Raw genomic sequence first — 21992 nt, forward strand, 5'->3', positions numbered from 1 at the left:
TCCCACTGGGTCCTTTGGGAACTCCCAGCCAGCTGGGATGCCCAGAGCACACTCCCTCCTCACCACCACGGCCACCAGTCTTTCCTGCTCAGTCCAGGTTCCAAACCTCCAGAACTATTTCTGAGAGGCCAGCACAAGGCAGTCACATGCTTGTGAATCAAAAGCGTGATATTTATTACTATAAACGTGTCAGAATTCCTCCTGTGATGCAGGACAACTCCCCCAGCTGTTACTGCTATCAGAGTGCTTCACTGAGTGCCCAGAGATCCCAGCAGAGTGGCAAGGGGACAGGGACAGGACACGGGAAGGGACACGGGGTGTGCTGGCTGAGCCTCAGCTCTGGCTGCAGGCTGTGCCTGGGCCCTGGTTGTGGTGCCAGGGTTGTGGTACTGCCAGCTGCTCACCCCAGGACCCTTCCCTCCTGCCCCCTGCACGCTCCCCCCGTGCTGCTGGCCCCAAAAGCTCTGCTCCCCTGTCTGTCCCCTGCAGGCTGAGGGGCTTGTCCTGGGGCACAGCGGTGGGAAAACCTGTACAAACCCATCCCCGTGGGGCAGATCAGCCACTGGCACCACAGTGCAGCTGGGCACGCCACAGGGGCTGCTGTGGAGGCTGGTGGAGAGCCACAGCTGAAAAGGAACCTGAGCCCAGGGGTGCTCTTCAGCATGAGGAGCTGGTGTGGGATGGTGAGAGCGACCTCCAGAGCACACTGTGGGGACACCTGTGGGGTGGCTGGGGTGGGTAGCACTGCGTGGCTGTGACAGGGCTGTGACAGGGCTGTGACAGGGCTGTCCTGTCTGCCTCATGGTCACCGATGGTGGGAGGGCACACGGCGAGGGGCCATGGCAGGGCCAGGGCACATCCACGCCCCTGCTGCAGGGTGGGCCAGCTGGACCCCAGGCTCCTCAGCCTGAACGTGTCCAAGGCCGGGCTGGACAGGGCCTGCACCCCCTGGGACAGTGGAAGGTGTCCCTGCCCTCGGCAGGTGGGCTGGAATGAGATGATCCGTAAGGTCCCTGCCAAGCCAGCCCGTTCCATGATTCTGTGACAGTGGCACGGACAGGTGGGCTCAGGTTCCAGCCCCTTTGTGGGAGTGGGGCAGTGGCTGCAGGACACTTGGATCCCCAAAGCCCTCGGGATGTGCCCATCAGCCTCTCCTGCCCGTGGAGGCTCAGGCTCTGCTCAGGCTCTCCTCTGCACCAACAAATGTCACTGCACACGGCAGAACCACGAGGGCAGCCGCAGCCAGAGCCTACACAGGGGTGGCAGAACCTCCCAGTGAATTCCAGTTTGCCATCCACTCTGGAGCTGTGCCTGGGATTGCTTATGGATACAAAGGCAGAGCTGCAGGTTCCTGGGGAGCTGCACAAGCCTGTTCTGTGTTTTAATTTAGACCCCTCAAGCAGAGGCTGATGCAGTGCCACTGATGCCACAGGACCACCTGGTGTGTGGGCTGCAGCAGCTCCTGAGGCAGCAGCAGCCTGCATGGACACAGCTGCTCCCTCTCCTCCCTTCCTGGCTACGAGCCCAGGGGAAGCAGCCCTGGCCTCTCAGGGTGACAGCAGCTCCCTCAGGTACCTCCAGCATGGCAAGCATCCCCCGTGCAGGGCCAGCCCCTCCCCACGGCCTGCTGGCACCCGCAGAGTGCCCACCACATGCCCGGCTCTCAAATAACACCAGCACCACACCGTGCTTGGCTGCTGCTCTTTAATGGCTCCTGGCCACGCAGGGGGGACACAGGCTGGCGTCCCTCGGCGCTGCTGGAGCTGGGTCTGGCTGTCACCAGGGGCTGGCCATCGGGGTCTGGCTGTCATCGGGGTCTGGCCGTCATGGGGGGCTGGCCATCGGGGTCTGGCTGTCATTGGGGGCTGGCCATCGGGGTCTGGCCGTCATCGGGGGCTGGCCATTGGGGTCTGGCTGTCACCAGGGGCTGGCTGTCGGGGTCTGGCTGTCATCAGGGGCTGGCCATCGGGGTCTGGCTGTCACAGCTTCAGCTCGTGGGGCATGGGCTCCCCTCGCAGCCCGGCCAGCAGGTTCTGGGCTGCCAGCACGGCCATGGTGCTGCGCGTGGCGTACGTGGCGCTCCCGATGTGCGGCAGGATCACTGCGGGGACAGCAGGGACACTGCTCACCTCTCGCTGCCCCAGCAGGGCTGCCAGAGCTGCAGCACCCAGGCAGATGTTATTTGTGTATTAACAACAGCGTGGTATTGCTGCTGTAAGTAAGGCATTCAATAAGTACATGTGTACGAATGATGTCCTGCCTGGCCTTGTTTCAGAGATATCAAATCTCCAAGTCCTGCAAACATTTCCAGAAAGTCCCAGCTCTTATCACTCCTCACACTGTCTACTTTGAGAAACAATGCAAACAAATAAAAAACTAGTTTTAGCAAAAAGATAAAACAACAGCTACAGGTCTGTATTTCAGAAACAGAGACGTGGTCATGGGCAGTTCCAAATTTTCATGGATGTCCCTATGCTTTCTTTTTGGAACATACTTTTCCTACCCCAGAAACCCTCTCCCCTGGAGAGAGGACAGCCTGTGAGACACTGGCCAAGCAAGCTCCTTCCTCACCTGCATCATCCTCCTGCAGAGAAGCCAGGTCTCAGCCCTGGCCCTGCCCCGTGTCCCCCCTGCCCAGTGCTGAACCACCCAGCCAACAGGCTGCCCACGGCAGCACTCCCGGGACCAGGACTCCTCCAGGCACACCCAGCAGCCCACCGTCAGTCACTGGGGAACTTTTCCATCACAGTGTGTGCTCAGGAGCCCACAGAACACCCGAGCTGGGCAGGGCCTGAGCTGGGAGCTTTCTCTTTCATGCACCTGCTGATACCAGATCCTGCACAAATTTCACACATTCAACGAAGGGCCATCACAAAGCTTATCTCAATGGCTTTCTGGACAATTACAGCTCCCACACTTGTCTGGCATCACGTTGACGAGTTTTTACCCCACAGCAGCTCCCTGCATTGTACAGCAGCCCAGCTAAGCACAGCTGACCCGCCTGTCACTGGCAGACCAGTGGGGCCGGGGGTCCCTGTCACCCCTGGGGGAGGGCTCAGGCAGCCCCCACGCTCACCGCAGTTCCCGAGGGACAGCAGGGGGTGCTCAGGGGGCAGTGGCTCCGGCGTGGTCACGTCCAGCCCGGCCGCCGCGATGTGCCCGTGCGCCAAAGCCTCGTACAGGTCCTCCTGGTTCACCACAGCCCCCCTGCCAACGCCAGGCGAGGCTGTGTCACTGCTCAGGGTCCCACAGGCGCAGGGGTCCCCGGGACTGCCTGAGCAGAGCTCAGACCCCCCCTGGGTGTGCCTGGACCCCCCAGCAGAGAGCTGCCCCCGCTCCAGCTGCCCACACTGGGAAGAGCTGCATGCTCCTCGATATTTTATCTTGCCTTTGGCTCACTCCCAAGGGCCTTGGCAAATGCTCCCAGTGGCTGCAGCCATGAAGGCTGTCTGGACCCACAGATCCCCCCACACCCTCAGAGCTGTGGCAGGGCCACAGCCACTCTCCAGGCACGGCTCTGGGCTGCCAGTACCTGCTTGTGTTGACAAACACTGCACTCTTCTTCATCCTGCCGAAGAAGTCCTTGTTGCACATGCCCTGGGTAGCTGGTGTCAGGGCACAAGTGACCACCACGAAGTCTGACTCCTCGGCCAGCCTGGTGAGCGGCACTGAGGGGAGACCAGGGAGACACCCACTGCAGCCAGCCCTGCCCTCAGCAGAGCTCCAGGGGCAGCCCAGTCCCGGCAGGACAGCCTGGAACCCAGCCTGGGGACAGCCCACCGGAGCCTCCCTCCTGCCAGGAGCAGCTGCCACATTTTGCTCCCGTTCTCTGTCTCCAGCTTCCCTGTGGGAATGAAGCTGGCAGAACTGCCCGTGCAGGACACAGGGCAGGGGAACAGCAGCAGGACCAGCTGGGGTTCCCATAGTGCTGTGACGAGCCCCAGCTCGTCCTGGCAGTTCCTCACTGCCCCCTCGCCCTGGGAGCCCCCCAGCTCCCGCCCTGCAGGTGACAAGCCCTGTGAGTGACACCCCCGAGCTGTCCCAGCCCGCGTGCTGCCTGGCTGGTGCCTGGCACGGCCCTGCCCTGGCGCTGTCCTTACCAAACTCAGCCCCAAACTCTGCCGCGCTCTCGGGCTTGGGGCCGCTGCCGGTGTACAGGAACCTGCTGACCCCAAAGGGCTTCAGGCGCCGGGCAACTGCCTGTCCTAGGAGCGAGGAGGAAGGGGCTGGGCTGCTGCGGCTCACAGCACCCCAGGGACCAGCACCTGCCGGCTCTGAGGGGCTGCAGCAGCGGGGTCAGCCCGGCCCAGCTGTGGGGTGGGGCTGCAGACGTTCTGCTCTGGAAAGGGGCCCCGGACCCCGACCCCATGGCTGCCCTGGGGAGCAAGGACAGCGAGGGCTGCCCGCTGGCAAAGTCCACAGCTGGATGGTGCCGAGTGTCCTGTGGACTTTGCCACTGCGTTTGTGCAACCGAGGAGGCAGGATTGCAGCAGGGCTGGGGGTGGTGGGAGCACACGGCGCCTGAGGCTGCACGGCTGAGGCTGGCGAGCCAGCAGAGCTGCTGGCACAGGCTCTGCAGGCTCCCCTCGCCGTGCTCACGGGGCTTAGACAGCTGAGCACCCCGCCAGCACCTCGGCTGGGTCACAGAGCCCCAGCCCACACTGGGCTGGGAAACTCTGCAAAGACCATCTCATTGTAGCCCTCCCACCTCCAGCAGGGGCACCTGCAGTAGCCCAGGCTGAGGGTGAGGCTGCAAGCCCACCCTGCCACTGCTGGAGACGCAGGGATCAGCCCTGAGCTACCCTTACCGATCCTGCCCAGCCCGATGATGCCCACGGTGCTGTCGGACAGGCCGTACCCACACATCCACAGCGGCTTCCAGGTGGTCCAGCCGCCACTGCCAGGGACACAGGGACATGGAACGCTCAGAGCCCAGCCCAGGTGCTTGCTGTGAGCTGCATGAACCCCTGGCCCTGGTTACCAGCCCCGTGTCCCAGCCCTGTCCCAGCCCAAGTGTCACAGCCCTGGCTCCAGCCCCTTGTCACAGCCCTGGCTCCAGCCCCTTGTCACCAGCCCCTGTCCCAGCCCTGTCCCAGCCCGGGGCGCTCCCTCACCTGCGGACCTGCTGGGCAGCCTCGGGCAGCCGGCGGCAGGCGGACAGCAGCAGGGCCACGGTCAGCTCGGCGGTGGCGTCGGTCAGCACCTCGGGGGTGTACCCCACTCGGATCCCCCTGCCACCAGAGCGGGCTGGGGGCAGCCCTGGCTGCTGCCCGGCCAGCCCGTGCCCAGGGACATCCCTGCGGCTCAGCCCTCCTGCCACCCCCGGGCCCAGCCCTGGCGTGGCTGGGTGACCCCCGGGCAGCAGAGGGGTGCAGGGCTGACCTCAGCCCGCCCCGTGCCCCCGAGAGCCCACCTGCCCACAGGGACCAGCGGGATGTGGGTGTGCCGGGGAGGGGGTCCCGAGCTGGGGGCAGAGCAGCAGGGTCCCGCACGCACCGGCCGCGTCCAGCACCTCGCGGTCGATGCGGTCCGAGAGCAGGCAGAGCAGCCCGCTCGTCCCCGCCACGCCCGCCAGCAGCTCGGCCCGCGGCACCGGCTCCTCCGAGTCCCACTGCTGCACGCGGCACCTGCGGCACCGCCACCGTCACCCACCGGCACCGGCACCCGCACCGGCACCGGGACCCGCACCGGCACCGGGACCCGCACGGCACCGGGACCGCCACCGTCACCCACCGGCACCGGCACCGGGTCTGGCACCGTGACTGGCACCGGGACCCGCACCAGCACCGGGTCTGGCACCGAGACTGGCACCGGCACCGGGCCCCGCACCGGGCCCGCGGACAGTGTGGCCGAGCTCACCCGCTGGCCTGGGACAGCACCCGCAGCCCCTCGGCCGGGATCCGCCGCGTCACGAACACCGACATGGCCCGTGCCACCGCCACCGCCACCGCCGGGACAGCCCCGAGCCTCGGAACAGCGCGGGAACACCGGAACAGCGCGGGAACACCAGAACAGCCCGGGAACACCGGAACAGCGCCGAGCAGCCCCGGAATACCGGAACAGCCCGGGAACACCGGAACAGCCCCGGAACACCGGAACAGCGCCGAGCAGCCCGGGCACACCGGAACCGCCCGCCCGCCGCTCCGGGGCCGCTCCGCCCCGGGCCCGCCTCCTGCGCGCCCTGCGCTCGGCCGCCCGTACCTGAGCGGGCAGGTGTGCCATGCACAGGTGTGCCATACACGGACAAGTGTGCCATGTACAGACACGTGTGCCATGCACAGGTGTGCCATGCACAGACAGGTGTGCCATACACAGGTGTGCCATACACAGGTGTGCCATGCACTGGTGTGCCATGCACGGACAGGTGTGCCATGTACAGACAGGTGTGCCATAAACGGACAGGTGTGCCATGCACAGGTGTGCCATGCACAGACAGGTGTGCCATACACAGGTGTGTCATACTCAGGTGTGCCATGCACAGGTGTGCCATACACAGGTGTGCTATGCACGGACAGGTGTGCCATGCACGGACAGGTGTGCCATGCACAGAGGGGTGTGGCCATCCGCGGCATGGGGACATTCCTGCACAGCAAAAGGAGGCTCAGGGGGCCCTTGTGGCTCTGCACAGCTCCTGCCAGGAGGGGACAGCCGGGGGGTCGGGCTGTGCTCCAGGGAACAGGGACAGGAGGAGAGGGAACGGCCTCAGGCTGGGCCAGGGCAGCTCAGGGTGGGCACAGCAGGAATTTCCCCATGGAAAGGGGGCTCAGGAACTGCCTTGGCACTGCCCGGGGGCTCTGGAGTGCCCATCCCTGGAGATGTCACCTGGAGGTGGCACTCAGAGCCCTGGGGGTGTCCGTGGTGTCAGAGCTCCTGTGCAGCCTGGGGGATCCCCGGTGCTGTGACACCCACGTGCCTGCACACCCCTGTGCACACTCTCACACGCAGCCTGGTGCACCCGGCAGGACCCACCTGCCCGTACAGGTGTGCACATTCCTGCACACACACAGCGTCGGGGGCTCCTCTGGTGGCAGATTTGGGGCATCCCACAGGCTCTGGATGGGTTAACTGCCCGCTCTCACTGGGCTGTGAGATTCTGCTCGTTAATTAACCCAGATTTAAATTGTCTGCAGATCTGATTTGAAAAGGTTCTGTGGCTGCAGGTGTGGGGCAGGGAGGCCCAGGTGATCTCGGTAGTTAACAGAGCTGTGCTGCCCCTTGGAACGGGCACACAGGTGAGGGTGACACATCTGTGGAGAGGAAGGTGCAGTTTGAGGTACACGCACCAGGATGCTCCACGTGGGATTCATCCTGCTGCTGCAGGTGGGATTTCCCTTTAACGTGATGTACCACCAGCATGCTGCCGGATTATGCCAGCAGGATTGGTTTTATTTTTTAATAATTGCTGGAAAGTTTGCTTTATGCTGCTGAGCTGGGTGTCATTCGAGCTGACAGCTTATCTGCCCCCTGATCAGTGTGGATTAGTGTCGGGAGCACCTGCTCTGCAGTGTGACACCTCCAGGCTCATCCTGCTGGGGTTCCCCAGCTCCCCAGGGATGTGCTGGAGCCACCCCAGCAGGCTCTGGGCCAGTGCTCCCAGTGCCACCAGAGAGGAGCCCCCCGGAGCAGGGTTATTTACCAAACAGAGGGCACAGTTGTGGCCACAAGGTGCTTTTATCCATCAGAAGCACTGTAAATGTCTCCTCTACCGTGATGTGGAGTCCCCCAGCCCTGCCTGCTCCCCGTTGAAGGGAGGTCGTGGTGCTGTGCTCCTGCTCTGCATCCCTCAGGGCCCCTGGCAGCAGAGCTGGGGTCGCCCTGGCTCTGGATAACCATCCCTTGTTTCCCGTTTTGGGGGTTTCTGGGTGAAACCCACACTCGTGTGTAAATGCATAATTCTGTTGTGGTTTGTTGCAGGCAGGCCTGACCCTGGGAAACTGGGAGCCTTTCAAGGAGGGCTGGAAGGGAGGGAGAGGAGTGGCTGGTGGGACACACACTGCCACACGCCCTGCCACCCAGGTGTGGCTGCCACTCCTCCACACCCCCGGCCCTGCTGCTGCCAGGGGGCAGGGCTGGCAGGGTCGGGAATGCCAGCCTCTGGTGCTGCTGGGGTTTGACAGCGCCAGGGAGGGACAGGAGCAGCCCCCAGCCTTGTCCCTCTGGAGGGAAACACCCCAGGCACAGAGGGCAGCTCCCGGGGCATGCAGCAGCGTGGGGGCAGCCCCCTGCAAATAGCCAGAGAGTGGCTGGGTCTCTGCCCAGCCGTCCATTATCCCATCCCATTATCCCATCCCATGATCCCATCCCATCCCATCCCATCCCAACCCATCCCACTCCCTCTCATCATCCCATCCCATTATCCCATCCCTTTATCCCATCCCATGATCCCATCCCATCCCATCCCATCCCATCCCATCCCATCCCATCCCATCCCATCCCATGATCCCATCCCATGATCCCATCCCATTGTCCCATTGTCCCGTGCCACTGTCCCGTGATCCCATCCCAGGGGCTCTCTGGGAGCGCAGGGATGGAGCTGGCTCCCGGGATTTCTGCAGGAGGAGCAGCCCTGCAGGAGCACAGGTGATGGGGCCAGTCCAGCAGGGCTGATCCCGGTCTGTCCAGAGCTGTTGGCTGGACACACCTGGCCAGTGGCAGCGTGTGCCAGGGCAGGAGTGTGCCATGGCAGGTGTGTGCCAGGGCAGGAGTGTGCCATGGCAGGTGTGTGCCAGGGCAGGAGTGTGCCATGGCAGGTGTGTGCCAGGGCAGGAGTGTGCCAGGGCAGAAGTGTGCCAGGGCAGGTGTGTGCTGTGTGTGCCAGGATAGGAATGTGCCAGGGCAGGAGTGTGCCAGGGCAGGCGGTTGTGCTGCTGCTGCTCCCTGGGGCTCCTTTCCCAGCCGGAATCCAGGTGTGTGTGTCCCTCCTGCCCCCCTGCTCCGGCAGCAGTTCCGGCTGGCAGGGAGTGTATCCCGGGGTTATTCCTGGGTATTCCTGCCAAACCCGCGATCCTGGGCTGGCTCTGAGCTGAGCCCGCCTGGCAGTGCCCCCGCCCCGCAGACCTTCCGTGCCTGCAGCCCTGAGGCTGGCAGAGCCCGGGACAGCGGAGCCCGCTGCCCGCCGCAGCGCTGGGACATCCTGCCAGCCCCGGCTCCCCCCGGCGCCACAAACGGGCAGGGACACGGAGCGCCGGGGAGCCCAAAGCCCGGGAGCTCCCCACCTGTCCCGGCCGCAGCTTCTGCTGGCCTGGCTGTGCCCACCCTGTGCCCCTGTGCCCCTGTGTTCTTGTGTCCCTGTGTCCCTATGCCCCTGTGTCCTTGTGCCCCTGTGTCCCTGTGTCCTTGTGTCCCTGTGTCCTTGTGCCCCTGTGTCCTTGTGCCCCTGTGTCCCTGTGTCCCTGTGTCCCTGTGCCCCTGTACCCACCCTGTGCCCCTGTGCCCCTGTGCCCCTGTGTCCTTGTGCCCCTGTGTCCCTGTGTCCTTGTGTCCCTGTGCCCACCCTGTGTCCTTGTGTCCCTGTGCCCACCCTGTGCCCACCCTGTGTCCCTGTGCCCGCATCCCCATGTCCCGGTGTCCCCCGCTGTCCCTGCTCTGCCCTGTCCCCATGTCCCTGCTGTCCCCATGTCCCTGCTGTCCCCGTGTCCCTACTCTGCCCATTCCATGTCCCCGCTGTCCCCGTGTCCCTGCTCTCCCCCTGTCCCTGCTGTCCCTGTGTCCCCGCAGTGTCCATCCCGTGTCCCCGTGTCCCCCCAGTGTCCCCTGTCTCCGCTGTCCCCGTGTCCCCGTTGTGTCCATCCCGTGTCTCCGCTGTCCCTGTGTCCCCGTTGTGTCCATCCCGTGTCCCTGTGTCCCCATTGTGTCTATCCCCTGTCCCTGCTGTCCCCGTGTCCCCGCAGTGTCCCCGTGTCCCTATGTCCAAGCAGTGCCCATCCCGTGTCCCTGTGTCCCCGTTGTGTCCATCCCGTGTCCCCGCTGTCCCCGTGTCCCTGTGTCCCCACATTGTCCATCAGCCAGGTGACATCCCGGGTTCACTGGCAGGAGCGGCTGGGGCTGTGGGCTGCTGCCAGCAGGGCGTTCGCAGCATTCCTGGGTGTCCTGCAGGCAGGAAGAACGAACTGCTCCCTCTGGGGGCTTCAGCCTTTGGGGTCCCTAGTCCCCCCTGAGGCACAGCTGGGGTTCTGTACCTGGGAGCAGCTGAAATGCTGCTGCTCCAGGAGAATCTTTTAATTCTCTCCTAAAAGAGGCCTTGAACGAAGGCCTGCAGTGAATTCACAGTGCCCACATCTGTCGGAACCCAGGACATCCCTCCGGATGGCTCAAAGCCCTGGCAGGGGCTCAGAGACCCTGCCAGGAAGCCAAAGGCACCTGGGAATTGAATCTGAACCCATGGAGCAAATTACCAACCTTGTATGAAGAATTACAAGTCACAGATGTTTAAGCAGCATAACAGCAGCTGTCACAGGGTGAAAGGTGGAATTTTGAAGAGTTTCACTCTGGGGGTCTAGGGGACAGGATGGAGGGATCTGGGCATTGTCCTGTCCTTCTCCCTTCTTCTTCCCAGCCTCCATCTGCTTGGTGATGGTGGCACTTTGGGATTGGTGTGGAGCAGAAAGTCCCTGTCTAACACAGGGGATAGGCATTGGGACACAGCTGTAAATATGGAATATGTAGTTTGCAGTGTAAAAGACAGCACCAGCCCCGTGGGCAGGCAGAGTGTGCCTCAGACTGACCTGCAGAACAGACCTTGGCAGGCCAGACAGAAAATGGTTTAGATAAGAAATAACAAACAGCCTTGAGAACGATGGCCAAAGACTCCTGATTTCTTCTCGGACAGTTGGGTTGGGGAAAAGAGACTTTTAACACACCTCAGGGTCACTTCAACCAGAGGAGCCCCGAGACAGGCCAGCCTTGGTGCAGCCTGTGGGGTAGAGCTTGTGCAGGACCTCTGGTGAATCCCACAAAAGGGAATAACCCCACAGCCTGTGCCTGCAGGGCACACCTTCCCAGCTGCCCAAACACACCCTGCCCCTGGCAGCAGGGCAGGGCGAGGGGGACAGGCACAGCAAAGGAAAGCAGGACGGGGATAACCACTGAGAATTTAGGCAAAATGCAGGGAAAAGGCAGGCAGATGGCATGAATATTAGTGCATGAAAATGACTAGCACTCTGAGAATTTCCCAGTGTACTTCTGACTGGTTTGGGCTTGCTTTTATAATTAATTTATGGAAAGCACTTAAATTGGGAATAAACACAATCTCGCAAATCCCTGCTAATCTCTGCCTGTATTTTTGAAATGATACCCTGAAGGTATAGTTCCTCACAATGATTAAACTGCTTTTCTTTTAAGCATTAAAAGGGGCCTTTTGCAGGTGGCCGTGCCCGTGTGAGCAGCCAGGCCACGCTGTGACCTGCTCTGGCTGCAGGAGGTGCTGCTGGAGGAGCCTGGGCAGGGCACTCCCCACTGCACTGCTGCATGCCAAACCTGACTGTATTCTCATTTTGGATTCACGTATTGTAATGCAAAATATGACCCGGTGCGTTGTCAGCCTGCGACTCAGGAGCACTCAGCTATTAGCATAAATTCAGAAAGCTCCTTCAAAATGGAAGGGAATGTGTTCAATGAAGTGTCTGGGCGTGGGGAAGGGGCTGGGCTCGGGGCTTTGGCTCTCTGGGTGAGGTGTGGAGGGCTCTGCACGCCGGGGAGGCTGGGCACACCCAGGCTGCCCTGCCGAGGTGCCAGGGCTGGCCCGTGTCCCCTGCACTGGGGACAGGACAGCTCGGGGGGCTCCCCCATCTGCAGAGGGACAGGGGACCCCAGGGCGCTGTGGGGTGGCCCTAAAGGGTCCGGGAGTGACGGCACCGAGGCGTGGGAAGCGAACACAGATTTTGTTACACATTAAACAAAGATTTTGTTAATATTTTATTGTATTATGTATTATATTCTCGTGCTTCAGCATGGAAGTCCAGGCGGGAATCACCCGGGACACAGCCTGTGCCTTTGGTGTGGCCTGTGCGGCTGAGCCGTGCACAGGAGGAGCACTGTCCTTGTCCCCTCCTTGTCACAGCTCGGGGATGGGGCTGTGCTGCTGGGGAGCCTCTCAGACGGGGGCACTGGGCACGTGTGGGCACTGCCAGCAGCTCCAGGCACCTGGCACAGGGACACGGGGCACACTGGGCTGGCAGGGCACGGTGCCATGCTGCCAGTGCCACCCTGGGGCCACCCCAGACACGGGGCTGGCACCTCCCGCTGCCTGGGCATGGCCAGGAGGCCAAGAGGTGGCACTTCCACCCTGCTGAGTGCCCGTGGCAGGGCCCTGCAGGGCCCTTGTGGCACAGCTGCCCTGGCACTGCTGCCCTGGCACTGCTCTCCACAGCAATCCCTGCCCATCCCTCAGGGCGCAGCTCCAGATCCCAGAGAGGGCACAGAACCTGGGGCTGGTTTTTGCAAATTCTGTGTAATGTAGATATATTACACAGAGTTTGCAGGTATATAAAATATAATATATAACATGTATTGCAAAGATATGAAATATAATGCAATCTATATTACATATGTAGGATCTATTCTGTAGAGTTATTTATTGCTCTCCTGCTGCACTGATTTGTTCCATCACAGCCATCCCAGGGCTCTGCACCCTTTTTTTTATTTTTGCTCAGCATTTCCCTCCTACACACAGGAGTGATAGGTTCTAACATAGTTCTTTTCTTCAGGGAAAAAGAGAGACTGTAAAAGACTGAATGCTATCTTTGTTTTCAAAACAATGCCGCAGTAATTAAAATGCTGGGAAAGTTGTTCTGTTCCCTGAAGAAATAAATAGTTTTGACTGCTTTGCCCCATTAATTGCACATTACTCAAATACATGTACTTTATAACACGCGTATTCACTCACCTGCTTGCTCTGAAAGTCAAATGCAGGTTTGAATATGCATTATTCCCTGTAATGCACAGTCACTGTGCAGCACGGCGGCCCCGAGCTCCCTGGGGCTGCAGGGTGCCAGCGGGGCTGGGGGCAGCCTGACCCCGCTGCCAGCAGCCCAGCAGGGCCCGGCAGCAACTAGGCCATGCAGGCCCCGGTAACAGCCAGGCCATGCAGGCCCCGGTAACAGCCAGGCCATGCGGGCCCCGGTAACAGCCAGGGTCACTGCGGGCCCCGGTAACAGCCAGGCCATGCGGGCCCCGGTAACAGCCAGGCCATGCGGGCCCCGGTAACAGCCAGGCCATGCGGGCTCTGGAGGGAGTCAGCTCCTGCCAGCCCCGCGCCCTGGGGATCCCAGGGAACATTCAGGAATCATCGCTCGGCTGCACAGGGGAAGCCTGCCCAGCCCAGGGGAGCACACCACCAGGTTTGGGGCAGAACCGTGAGGGTTTGGGGCAGAACCGTGAGGGTTTGGGTCAGAACCGTGAGGGTCTGGGCAGAACCGTGAGGGTCTGGGTCAGAACCATGAGGGTCTGGGCAGAACAGTGAGGGTCTGAGCAGAACCATGAGGGTCTGGGTCAGAACCGTGAGGGTCTGGAGAACCGTGAGGGTCTGGGTCAGAACCATGAGGGTCTGGGCAGAACAGTGAGGGTCTGAGCAGAACCATGAGGGTCTGGGGCAGAACCATGAGGGTCTGGGCAGAACCGTGAGGGTCTGGGCAGAACCATGAGGGTCTGGGGCAGAACCGTGAGGGTCTGGGCAGAACCGTGAGGGTTTGGGGCAGAACCGTGAGGGTCTGGGCAGAACCGTGAGGGTCTGGGGCAGGCCAGGCCATCACTCTGGTGGCTGTCACCACCCAGGATCAGCTGGTTCTGCTTTGGGGCTGTGGCACATCACCGGGAGGGACCAGCAGGGTCTCCGACCCTCAGGGAGGGAGGGAACAGACCTTGCCAGGTGACCTGAGAACCGAGGGACCTCCAGAGTGTCTGGAAGCTCAGCAGCCGTGGTCAGAACACCCAGAAAATCTGATCTCCCTGATCTCCCTCCCCTGCAATCAGCCCGCAGCTCCCACCAGCTGAACTGGTGCTGGGGCAAAGACGAAATAATGCCCAGGCACAGGGCTGATGTTGTTCTGCTGCGTCCCTTCCTCCTGCTGCTGCTCCCAGCTGCTTCTGGAGCCCTCACCTGAATGGAGAGCACTCACCTGGGACGTGCAGGCAGCACCCCACAGCTGCAGATGGTAATTGTCCCCTGCGCCCAGGTCTGTGAGGGTGGAGCAGCCCCCAGGACGGTCCCTGTGGGGATCCCTGCCCCTGAGAGCAGTGCTGAGCTCCCCACAGGAGCAGCCCAGGGCACTCAGCTCTGCTGTGGCAGCGCTGGGGCAAACCCAGGGCAGAGCTGGGAACGGGGACAGGATCCACATCCTCTGCCTGGTGCCAAAACAGAGGAGCTGCAGCCCCACGCATGCACCTCCCAGCAGAGCCACATCTCTGCAGCTGCCTCTCCCGGTGGCTCTGGATGGCAGGGAGGGGCAGGAGCTGTCCCCAGCCCGTGTGCCCTGCCTGTGCCCTGTCCCCAGCAGCCCGGGCTGGTGGCCCTGCTGCCAGCGACAGGTCCGGCTGCAGCCACGGAGGAACAATGTGCTCCTACTGTATGGTACCAGATTGTACATCAAAACTATTATTTCCAACATCTCTGGCTTAATTGTAAAACTATAATACAAATGACATTGGGGGTTTGCTGGAGTTAAATTTTAATAGCAAGCCAGCGCCCTTTTAATGACATTTTATACATTTAAATTGGGCATGATCCCTTTGGGAACAGTAATTTTATTCATGGAGATTATGTCTAATTTGAATATAAAAACACCACTAAAAAGATATTGGATTTGCTATTTTTCACTTGCAGGAGCTCCGGAGTCCCATCTTCCCAACTGGCTGGGCTTTGGCGGATTGCAAACTCCAGGAAAGTGCGGGATGAGATCCACGCCAGCCCAGCCGCCCCTCTGCTGGCCTGGGCCGGCTGCGGGGGCTCTGAGGGCCGGCCCCCGCTCCCCGTGCACGGCTGCGGGGCCGAGGGGCAGCGCCCGGGATGGGGAGCCCAGGGGTGGCAGCTGCTCCTGCGCTGCTCCTCTGCTCCTCTCCCTGGCGCTGGGGCTGGCCAGAGCCTCCCAGCTCCAGCGCCAAGCTCCTGCGGCTCCTGTCAGGCTGGCGGGTGCCGCGGCGGGGTGCAGTCCCCCCGGAGGGCAGGGCAGGGTCTGCAGGGTCCGGGGGGTCCCAAGGGTCCGGAGGGTCTGGAGGGGCCCAAGGGCAGGGCAGGGTCTGCAGGGTCCGGGGGGTCCCAAGGGTCCGGAGGGTCCCAAGGGCAGGGCAGGGTCTGCAGGGTCCGGAGGGTCTGGAGGGTCCGGAGGGTCCCAAGGGTCCGGAGGGTCCCAAGGGTCTGGAGGGTCCGGAGGGTTTGGTGGGTCCCAAGGGTCCGGAGGGTCCCAAGGGTCCGGAGGGTCCCGAGGGTCCGCCTGGCGGGGGCTGTCGGCAGCAGGGTCACGGGCTGAGGGCTGGCAGCGCGGCTCTGCAGGGACTGTCACCCACCCAGGTGACCCTGCCCGTGCGCGGGGGACCCTCGGCTGGGGGTGCTTTGGAGAGCCGGGAACACCGGCACAGCCCCGGCACGGAGCACCGGGGCCGGGAACACCGGCACAGCCAGGGCACGGAGCACCGGGGCCGGGAACACCGGCACAGCCAGGGCACGGAGCGCCGGGGCCGGGAACACCGGCACAGCCCCGGCACGGAGCACCGGGGCCGGGCGGTGTCCGAGGGCCCGGGGCGGCTCTGCAGCGGCCGGCTCCTCGCCAGGAGGATGCCGAGCACGGGGCAGCCGGACGGAGTGACCCGTGCGGGCCCGGGGCAGCGGCTCCGGTGGCTCTGTCCGTGCGGGACCGGCAGGAGCGGGGCCGGGGCAGCGGCTCCGGTGGCTCTGTCCGTGCGGGACCGGCAGGAGCGGGGCCGGGGCAGCGGCTCCCGCGGCCCGGGGAGGGTCCGTGCCCGCCGTGTGCGGGACTGCGGGACACAGGGACCGGGCGGGCTGAGCCCCGCGCCCCGGAGCGGGGACACCGAGCGGAGCAGGGCCCCCCGGCTCCTCGGGGACCCCCGCGGGTGCGAGCAGGACCGCGGGGAGCGGGGCCGCAGCCCGGGCGAGTCCCCGGCGATAACGGCGCTGCCGGGCCCCGCACGGAGCGGCTGCCTCATCTCCGAGAGCGGATAAACTGTTTGGCCTTTGGACAAGATTATTTCTGTTCCGAACACGATTGTTATCACTTAATTGAAAATAATTATCCAATGCAAATTGGCTTCAAGTTGGCAGCCGAGCTGAGGAGATGGCGCCTTTCCAAGCTGTCCCGAGGAGAGCCGAGCGCGGTGGGCGGGCGAGGGGCCGGGGCTGTCCGCGGGGCTGAGCGGGGACACTGCGGGCAGCGTCCCTTTGCAGCACCTGCACGCCACGGGAAACAGCCGGGGCCGGCCTGCCCAGGGCTCTCCTCCCCTGGGGCCCTGAGGGTCGCGTTCCCGCAGCAGCGGCAGCGCAGTGCTGAGCCAGCGCTCCAGCCCTCAGCAGCTCGGACAGGACCGCGCCTGTGCCCGCCTGCACCCCGCATTTCGGCACAGAGGAGGTGCCTCGGTGGGGCTGCGGCACAGCCGGGCTGTCACCCCTCCGGAGAGCCCAGCAGGAGCAGCCCCAGGAGCCCTGACCCAAGCACGCAGGGCAGCCTCAGCTGGGCTTGTCCCCCTGGGCTGGACTCGGCTCCAGGGCGAGCTCAACCCAGCTCCGGCAGCTCCTGCGGCCACTCCGCCCTCGGCATCGCCTCTGCTCCCTCCTCCTCCTTTTCTGAGTGGATTTGGATCAGACAGGACCTTCCCAAAGGCACACAATGCCCTGCCGGTGCACAGCTACACCAGAGAACACCAGCTTTGCACAACAGTATTTCTATGATTTAACCAGACGGGCACAAGGTTAATTTAAAAAAAGCCCCAATGTTTAAATGCAGTTTCATCAGGAGAAGTGCAAAATGCCTCTGCAAGAATTTCTGGCAGGACTTCTCAAACCTTGCAAAGCACAATTAGACACAGTCAAATATTGCCCTGGTTAAAGACTATTAGTTTTCCTTACATTTGTCATGAATTAATTTTTTTCCTGCTGTATCAACAGTGTTTCCTTTATAAATACAACTGGCTCCTTTACATTGAAAAATTAAATTTGCTCTGATAATGAACTGAGGTGCTAATAATCATTTTGCAATGCAAAAAAAGTGCAATTACTGGCTGCTGTGCCCTGCGGTGCCACGGTCGGGTGTCAGTGACCCCGCTCTGCCCTTGTCACCCCAGCCCCCTCGAAGGTGCAGCAGGGCAGTGCCCATCCTCGCTGTGCCAGTGCCCACCTGGTGGGGTGATGAGCTCAGGTGTGCCTGGAGCAGCTCCTCAGTGACACGAGGTCTGCAGTGGAAGAGCTGTGGCTGCTTGGGTGGATAAATGCACTTGGAAGAGCTGTGGCTGCTTGGGTGGATAAATGCACTTGGAAGAGCTGTGGCTGCTTGGGTGGATAAATGCACTTGGAAGAGCCCCTGGAGCCCCCATCCCTCGTCTTGGCTCTCACACAGCGGGGCTGAGCCAGCCTGGGTCGGTGTCAGCACCGGGGGCTGCTGACGAAGGGTGGCCCTGTGGTTAGGTGATGGCCCCTGCACAGCAGCTGGACAGAGACTGGTGTTTTGAGACAGACTTCAGGGTAGGAACACCTCAAGGAAGAGCCAGACCCGTGCTATGTCACAAAGACACATCCAATTCCCCCCCCAGGTGTGCAAGGACACAGACACCTCAAATCACAGCACTCCTTCTTCCCTCAACCTCTCTGTGTAGTGGCTGCAGCAAATGATGGGCCCAGTACTCCCTTCTCCCCTCTTCACTCCTGGGACAGCTGCCCCCATTACCCAACAAGACTCTGACCTTCTGATCCACCCATCTTGTCTCCTGTGCAGTGCTGGGCCCGAGCTGCAGCCCTTTATTTATTCACACAATGTAGGTTTCCTCATGCTGCCTCACCAGTGCACATCAACTGCGACCTCGAGACACCGTCCTCTCCTGGGATGAGCATGTTTTCCAGTCCCAGGCATCTCTGGAGTGAGGGCTGACAGCTCCCCAAAGGAGGGGGAGAGCAGGCGGGAGGAGTGACAGGCTGAGGAGCACTGTGCTTTGCTGGGATGAAGCAGAGCTCCACGGAAGCAGCTCAGCCTGCCAGCTGCCAGGCCTGCTGCAGGATCCAACACAGCACTGCCCTTTCACAGCACCTGACCTCTGATATTGATGATGCTGGGAAATCCACCCCTCTTTGCCTTGTTCCTTGTCCTCTGCTCCTCACTGAACGTAAACAATCTCCTGCTGCTTTGTTCTCGTGCTGAACTCTCCAAGATCCCCCAGCTGCCCACAGAAGCCTCACAGGGTGAGCTGGGTGGCACTGGCTGCTGGACACGACCTGCTTTGCTCCGAGCTGCCAGCCACAGCTGCAGGCCCCAGTTTATGTCACAGCTGATTTACCCAGGTGCTTGCCAGCCAAAAGCCAGCCTTGTCCCTGTCCCTTTCCTCGCTGGTGGCACTATCCAGACCTGCCAGCTCTCCCCTGAATGCCCTGCTGGGTGCAGATTTCTGCCAAGCCTGACACTGGTCAGTCCTGGAGTTGATATCATTCCCTGCCAGGACCCAAACTCACCCTGCTCCATGCCCCAGGCTGGATTTGCCACTGCAGGATCTTGTTTCTTTTCCCACAGTGCCAGTGCTGCTGCCTGCCAGCTGGATCCTGGCCTGGGGCCTGGAGGATGCTCCCTCACCCAGATCCCTTCTGCTTCCAGGGCTGCTGCTTCCCTTTTTTCCCTTCCCATGGTCCTGAAAATCGTGCTTCCCCCATCATTTACTCTGTCCTGCAAGCAGCAGGCATCTCCCAGAGCAAGGGCCCTGTGGGGCTGGGTACCTGCAGGAGCTGCAGAGGCAGTTCCCCCACAGGCCACGCTGGTGGTGACAGCAGGTGACAGGCAGGAGCCACCGTGGGCAGCCAGACCTCGCGGGGGTGTGAGTCACTGTGCCTGAAGTGCCATCACCTTCCCAAGGCAGGCAGGCGCGCCCAGCAGCACCCAGCACTTGGAACGGCCCCCAGCAGTGCCAAGGTAAAATATTGCTGCCCGAGCCCCCTGAGCAGCAGGGGAAGAGGCTGGGACTGCCCCTGGCCTGGCTCCTGCTCTGCTGGCAGGGACCTGGAGCTCAGGGGGGCTCAGAGGAGCTCTGCCCTGCTGCACCTCTGGCACTGCACGGGGGTGATGCTCAGGCACCTCTGAGGTGCAGGAAATGCACTCAGCTCAAGACACCCCAGCTGGCCAGATGGCCAAAGCCACACGGGACACAGCCCTCCTCCTGTCTGCCCGGTTTGTGCTGGTTTGGCTGCTGCCCAGTGGTGACTTTTGCTCAAAGGAAACATGGGATCCAAAACCAGAAAGGGATGTACAGCTCAGCACCTGGGAAAAGAGCTGTCCATGTTAAAAACAAGCCTTTTCAGGGGTGGAATTAACATAGTAATTTTTCAATACAGCTAAAACTGATTTTCTTTTCAGTATCATCAGGAATTTTTCAATCAAGCAATAAATGAAGTTAAGCAAAGCTTATTTTTTGTTACCAAGGTCACACTGAGGCAAAGCTATAAAACAAGTCTGCAAATACTATGCAGGTGTATCTCACCAATACCTCTGAAACAGGATGACATGGCCACCAGAACACCTCTGCTCCCACTGCTGAGTTTGCTAAACAAAAACCTGATGAATTTAGGGAGTACTGGCATGGGATAACACTGGCATAGTGAGAGTCCTCAAATTTTTCTTGGGTGCCCATGTCCCTTTCCAGATACCCTTTCAGGGTATAAATGGTCTCTAATTTCAACACAGGACTGCTGCAGAGGGAGAGGAGCTGCACCTCAGGGACACTGCTGTCACCATCAGCTGCTCTCAGGGGAGCACATCACAGAGCAGCAGGGTACAGATATTTTCCTTTTCACAATAGTGGAGTATAAATGCATTTTTTGCTTTACTCTTGGCAGGGGTGATGCAGTTTCAGCTCAGGCAAGACAACATGATGCTGTTTTCAATTATGTTTGGAAAGCAAGGAAATGAGGAACAAACCCATTCTCTTCATATTTCTCACGTAAAGTTTTATTTGTGTTAATCCTTTGATAAAGCATTTTACTTTTACAAACCTTAAAACAACATGCTGAATTCCAGTGTACAAAAATAACTGTATTTAAAAAAAATTAAATTTTAGCACAGTGTGACTGGAACCAAGTGTGTTCTTCATACTCCACTCCTTTTTCCTCCAACACATTACAAGGAACAAGGACAGATTTAGTGTGAGATGTAAACTCTGTTCCAGGCCCAGCTGCTCATTCCTGCTCTGCTGAACAGCTGGTTAGGACAGAATGTATCCCCAAAAGTTGAGCCCTGAGGGCAAGGATTGGATGGCACTGCTCTGGAGAGTGAGGTGGGGGACTGCTGCATCCCAAAGCACAAAGCAGGGACTTGGCTGTCCCTTCCAGGGGGAGGGAAGTGCCCAGTGCCCTCCTGCTCTCTGGAGGGGACTGGTGGCTGAGGGGATGTGCTTTGTACCCACGTTCCTGCTTTCCACCCCGAGCACCCCTGACCCAAGTCTGCCTGGCCCCAAAGGTGCTGTGCTCCAACAGCACAGCCACATCTCAGTGCTGAACAAACAAAGCCTGCAAGCCCAGCGTGCCCCCACACCTCCAAGCAAAGGAAATAAACATACAGTGGTCCCCTGTGGCTGTGCAGATGGACAGGGGGTGATGTGCCCAGCATGCTGGGTCAGGACAGACTCCAATTTGTGTGCTAAGACAGGGACAGGAGTAAAGACAAGGCAGAGCCAGAGCAGGGAATGCCAGTGCTACCTGCCATCACCAGGATTTCTGTTTGGACTTCTTCTTCCGCTGCTTTATAAGGAATAGATTGTCCCTGCTGTCAGGACTGGCAATTTTCTGCTTTTTCCATTTCATCTTCCTTTTGGCACCTTCTGGGGGCTGCTGCACACACAGGGCCTTGCTGCCCGGGCGTGCTGGGAGCAGGCCCTTGCGGCGGGCCCTGCTGCCCTTGCAGCCCTGCTGCCTGCTCCCCCGGGGGAAGTCCTCGGGCTCCCCGTGGGTTTCAGCATCCTTCCTGTGCTTCCCCTCCTGGCCTTTCTTTGCCCGCTTCACCTTCAGCTTCTTCTGCTGCTCGCTGTTCCTGCTTTGCTTCCCCTGTGGTTCTTTCCAGAGTTTGCTCTTTTTCTTGTGGCTGGGCACCTCAAGCTGTTCTTCCTGCAATGGTGTTTCAGACTGTTCTGGCAGAAGGCCAGCTTCCTGCAGGTCTGGAAAGCAGAGTGGATTATTTCAATACCTAAAAACCCTAAAACTGGGCACCTGAGCCATCACACCTCTCCTCTGTTACGTATGAAGTTAGAATTTTTAGTTAGAAAATTTATCTCTGGCAGATTTCTTCACTGTGGGTTTTTCCTGTCATCAGGCTAGAATCTTAACAAATAGTGATTTAATCCTCTTTGTCCTATTTCATGGCATTTTTAATGTCAGCAGATTTTTCAGAATTAAAACATCTGACAATGCTCCCTGAGTGACTTTGACACAGTCAATTTCCATGATAGACACGGATGAGTAAAGTCACAAATCTTTTACTACCACCAGGCTACCTGTTCAAATCCACAGCTTTTCCCAACACATGAAAGTAATCCCAGCGTGTTTCTAAAAAGCACAAACACAGACCTGGAAGGGGGGAGGGATCTCCCAAAACACACTGTACCTGCCACCTTTCTCTTTAACCTGTTGGCTCTCCTCCTGATGTCGCACTCGTCATCGTAGTAGTAGACGAAGGGAGAAGTGGGGAACATGTTGCCCTGCATCCTCTTCTCTGAGCACTCCTGCAAAACACATCTCAGGTCACTGTGGGGGTGAGTGCTGCCCTCCTGGAGGTGAAACGGGCCAGGTCCTGCAGGTCCTGGCC

General features: G+C 60.5%; 2 protein-coding genes across 3 annotated transcripts in view; both read right to left on the bottom strand.

Moving 5' to 3' along the window:
- Positions 1-1690: 1690 nt before the first annotated feature.
- Positions 1691-5936, bottom strand: GRHPR (glyoxylate and hydroxypyruvate reductase). Its single transcript, XM_041463339.1, has 8 exons — positions 5860-5936; positions 5497-5627; positions 5115-5310; positions 4809-4897; positions 4101-4205; positions 3533-3668; positions 3077-3207; positions 1691-2101 (listed from the first exon to the last, which is right to left on the bottom strand). The coding sequence occupies exons 1-8, from the start codon at positions 5922-5924 to the stop codon at positions 1980-1982; spliced, it is 975 nt and encodes a 324-aa protein (XP_041319273.1). The 5' UTR covers positions 5925-5936; the 3' UTR covers positions 1691-1979.
- Positions 5937-20137: 14201 nt separating this feature from the next.
- Positions 20138-21992, bottom strand: part of ZCCHC7 (zinc finger CCHC-type containing 7) — an 89011-nt gene continuing 87156 nt past the window's right edge. For both annotated transcript variants that reach the window (XM_041463342.1, XM_041463341.1), the window contains 2 exons: positions 21792-21909; positions 20138-21345 (listed from right to left, as the gene is read on the bottom strand). In XM_041463342.1, the coding sequence (XP_041319276.1) occupies positions 20897-21345; positions 21792-21909 (567 nt within the window). In that variant the 3' untranslated portion in view covers positions 20138-20896. The remainder of the gene's footprint in view (positions 21346-21791; positions 21910-21992) is intronic.

The sequence above is a fragment of the Pyrgilauda ruficollis genome, unplaced genomic scaffold (genome assembly GCF_017590135.1).
Source record: "Pyrgilauda ruficollis isolate IOZ18807 unplaced genomic scaffold, ASM1759013v1 scaffold164, whole genome shotgun sequence".
Lineage (NCBI taxonomy): Eukaryota > Metazoa > Chordata > Aves > Passeriformes > Passeridae > Pyrgilauda > Pyrgilauda ruficollis.

Coding starts and splice junctions, on each gene's coding strand:
- GRHPR (XM_041463339.1), bottom strand. CDS start 5,924: ATGTCGGTGTTCGTGACGCGGCGGATCCCGGCCGAGGGGCTGCGGGTG. Junction 3,669..4,100: donor AGAGTTTGGGGCTGAGTTTG/GTAAGGACAGCG, acceptor GTCTCCCCTCAG/TGCCGCTCACCAGGCTGGCC. Junction 2,102..3,076: donor GCTGTCCCTCGGGAACTGCG/GTGAGCGTGGGG, acceptor CTGTCCCCGCAG/TGATCCTGCCGCACATCGGG.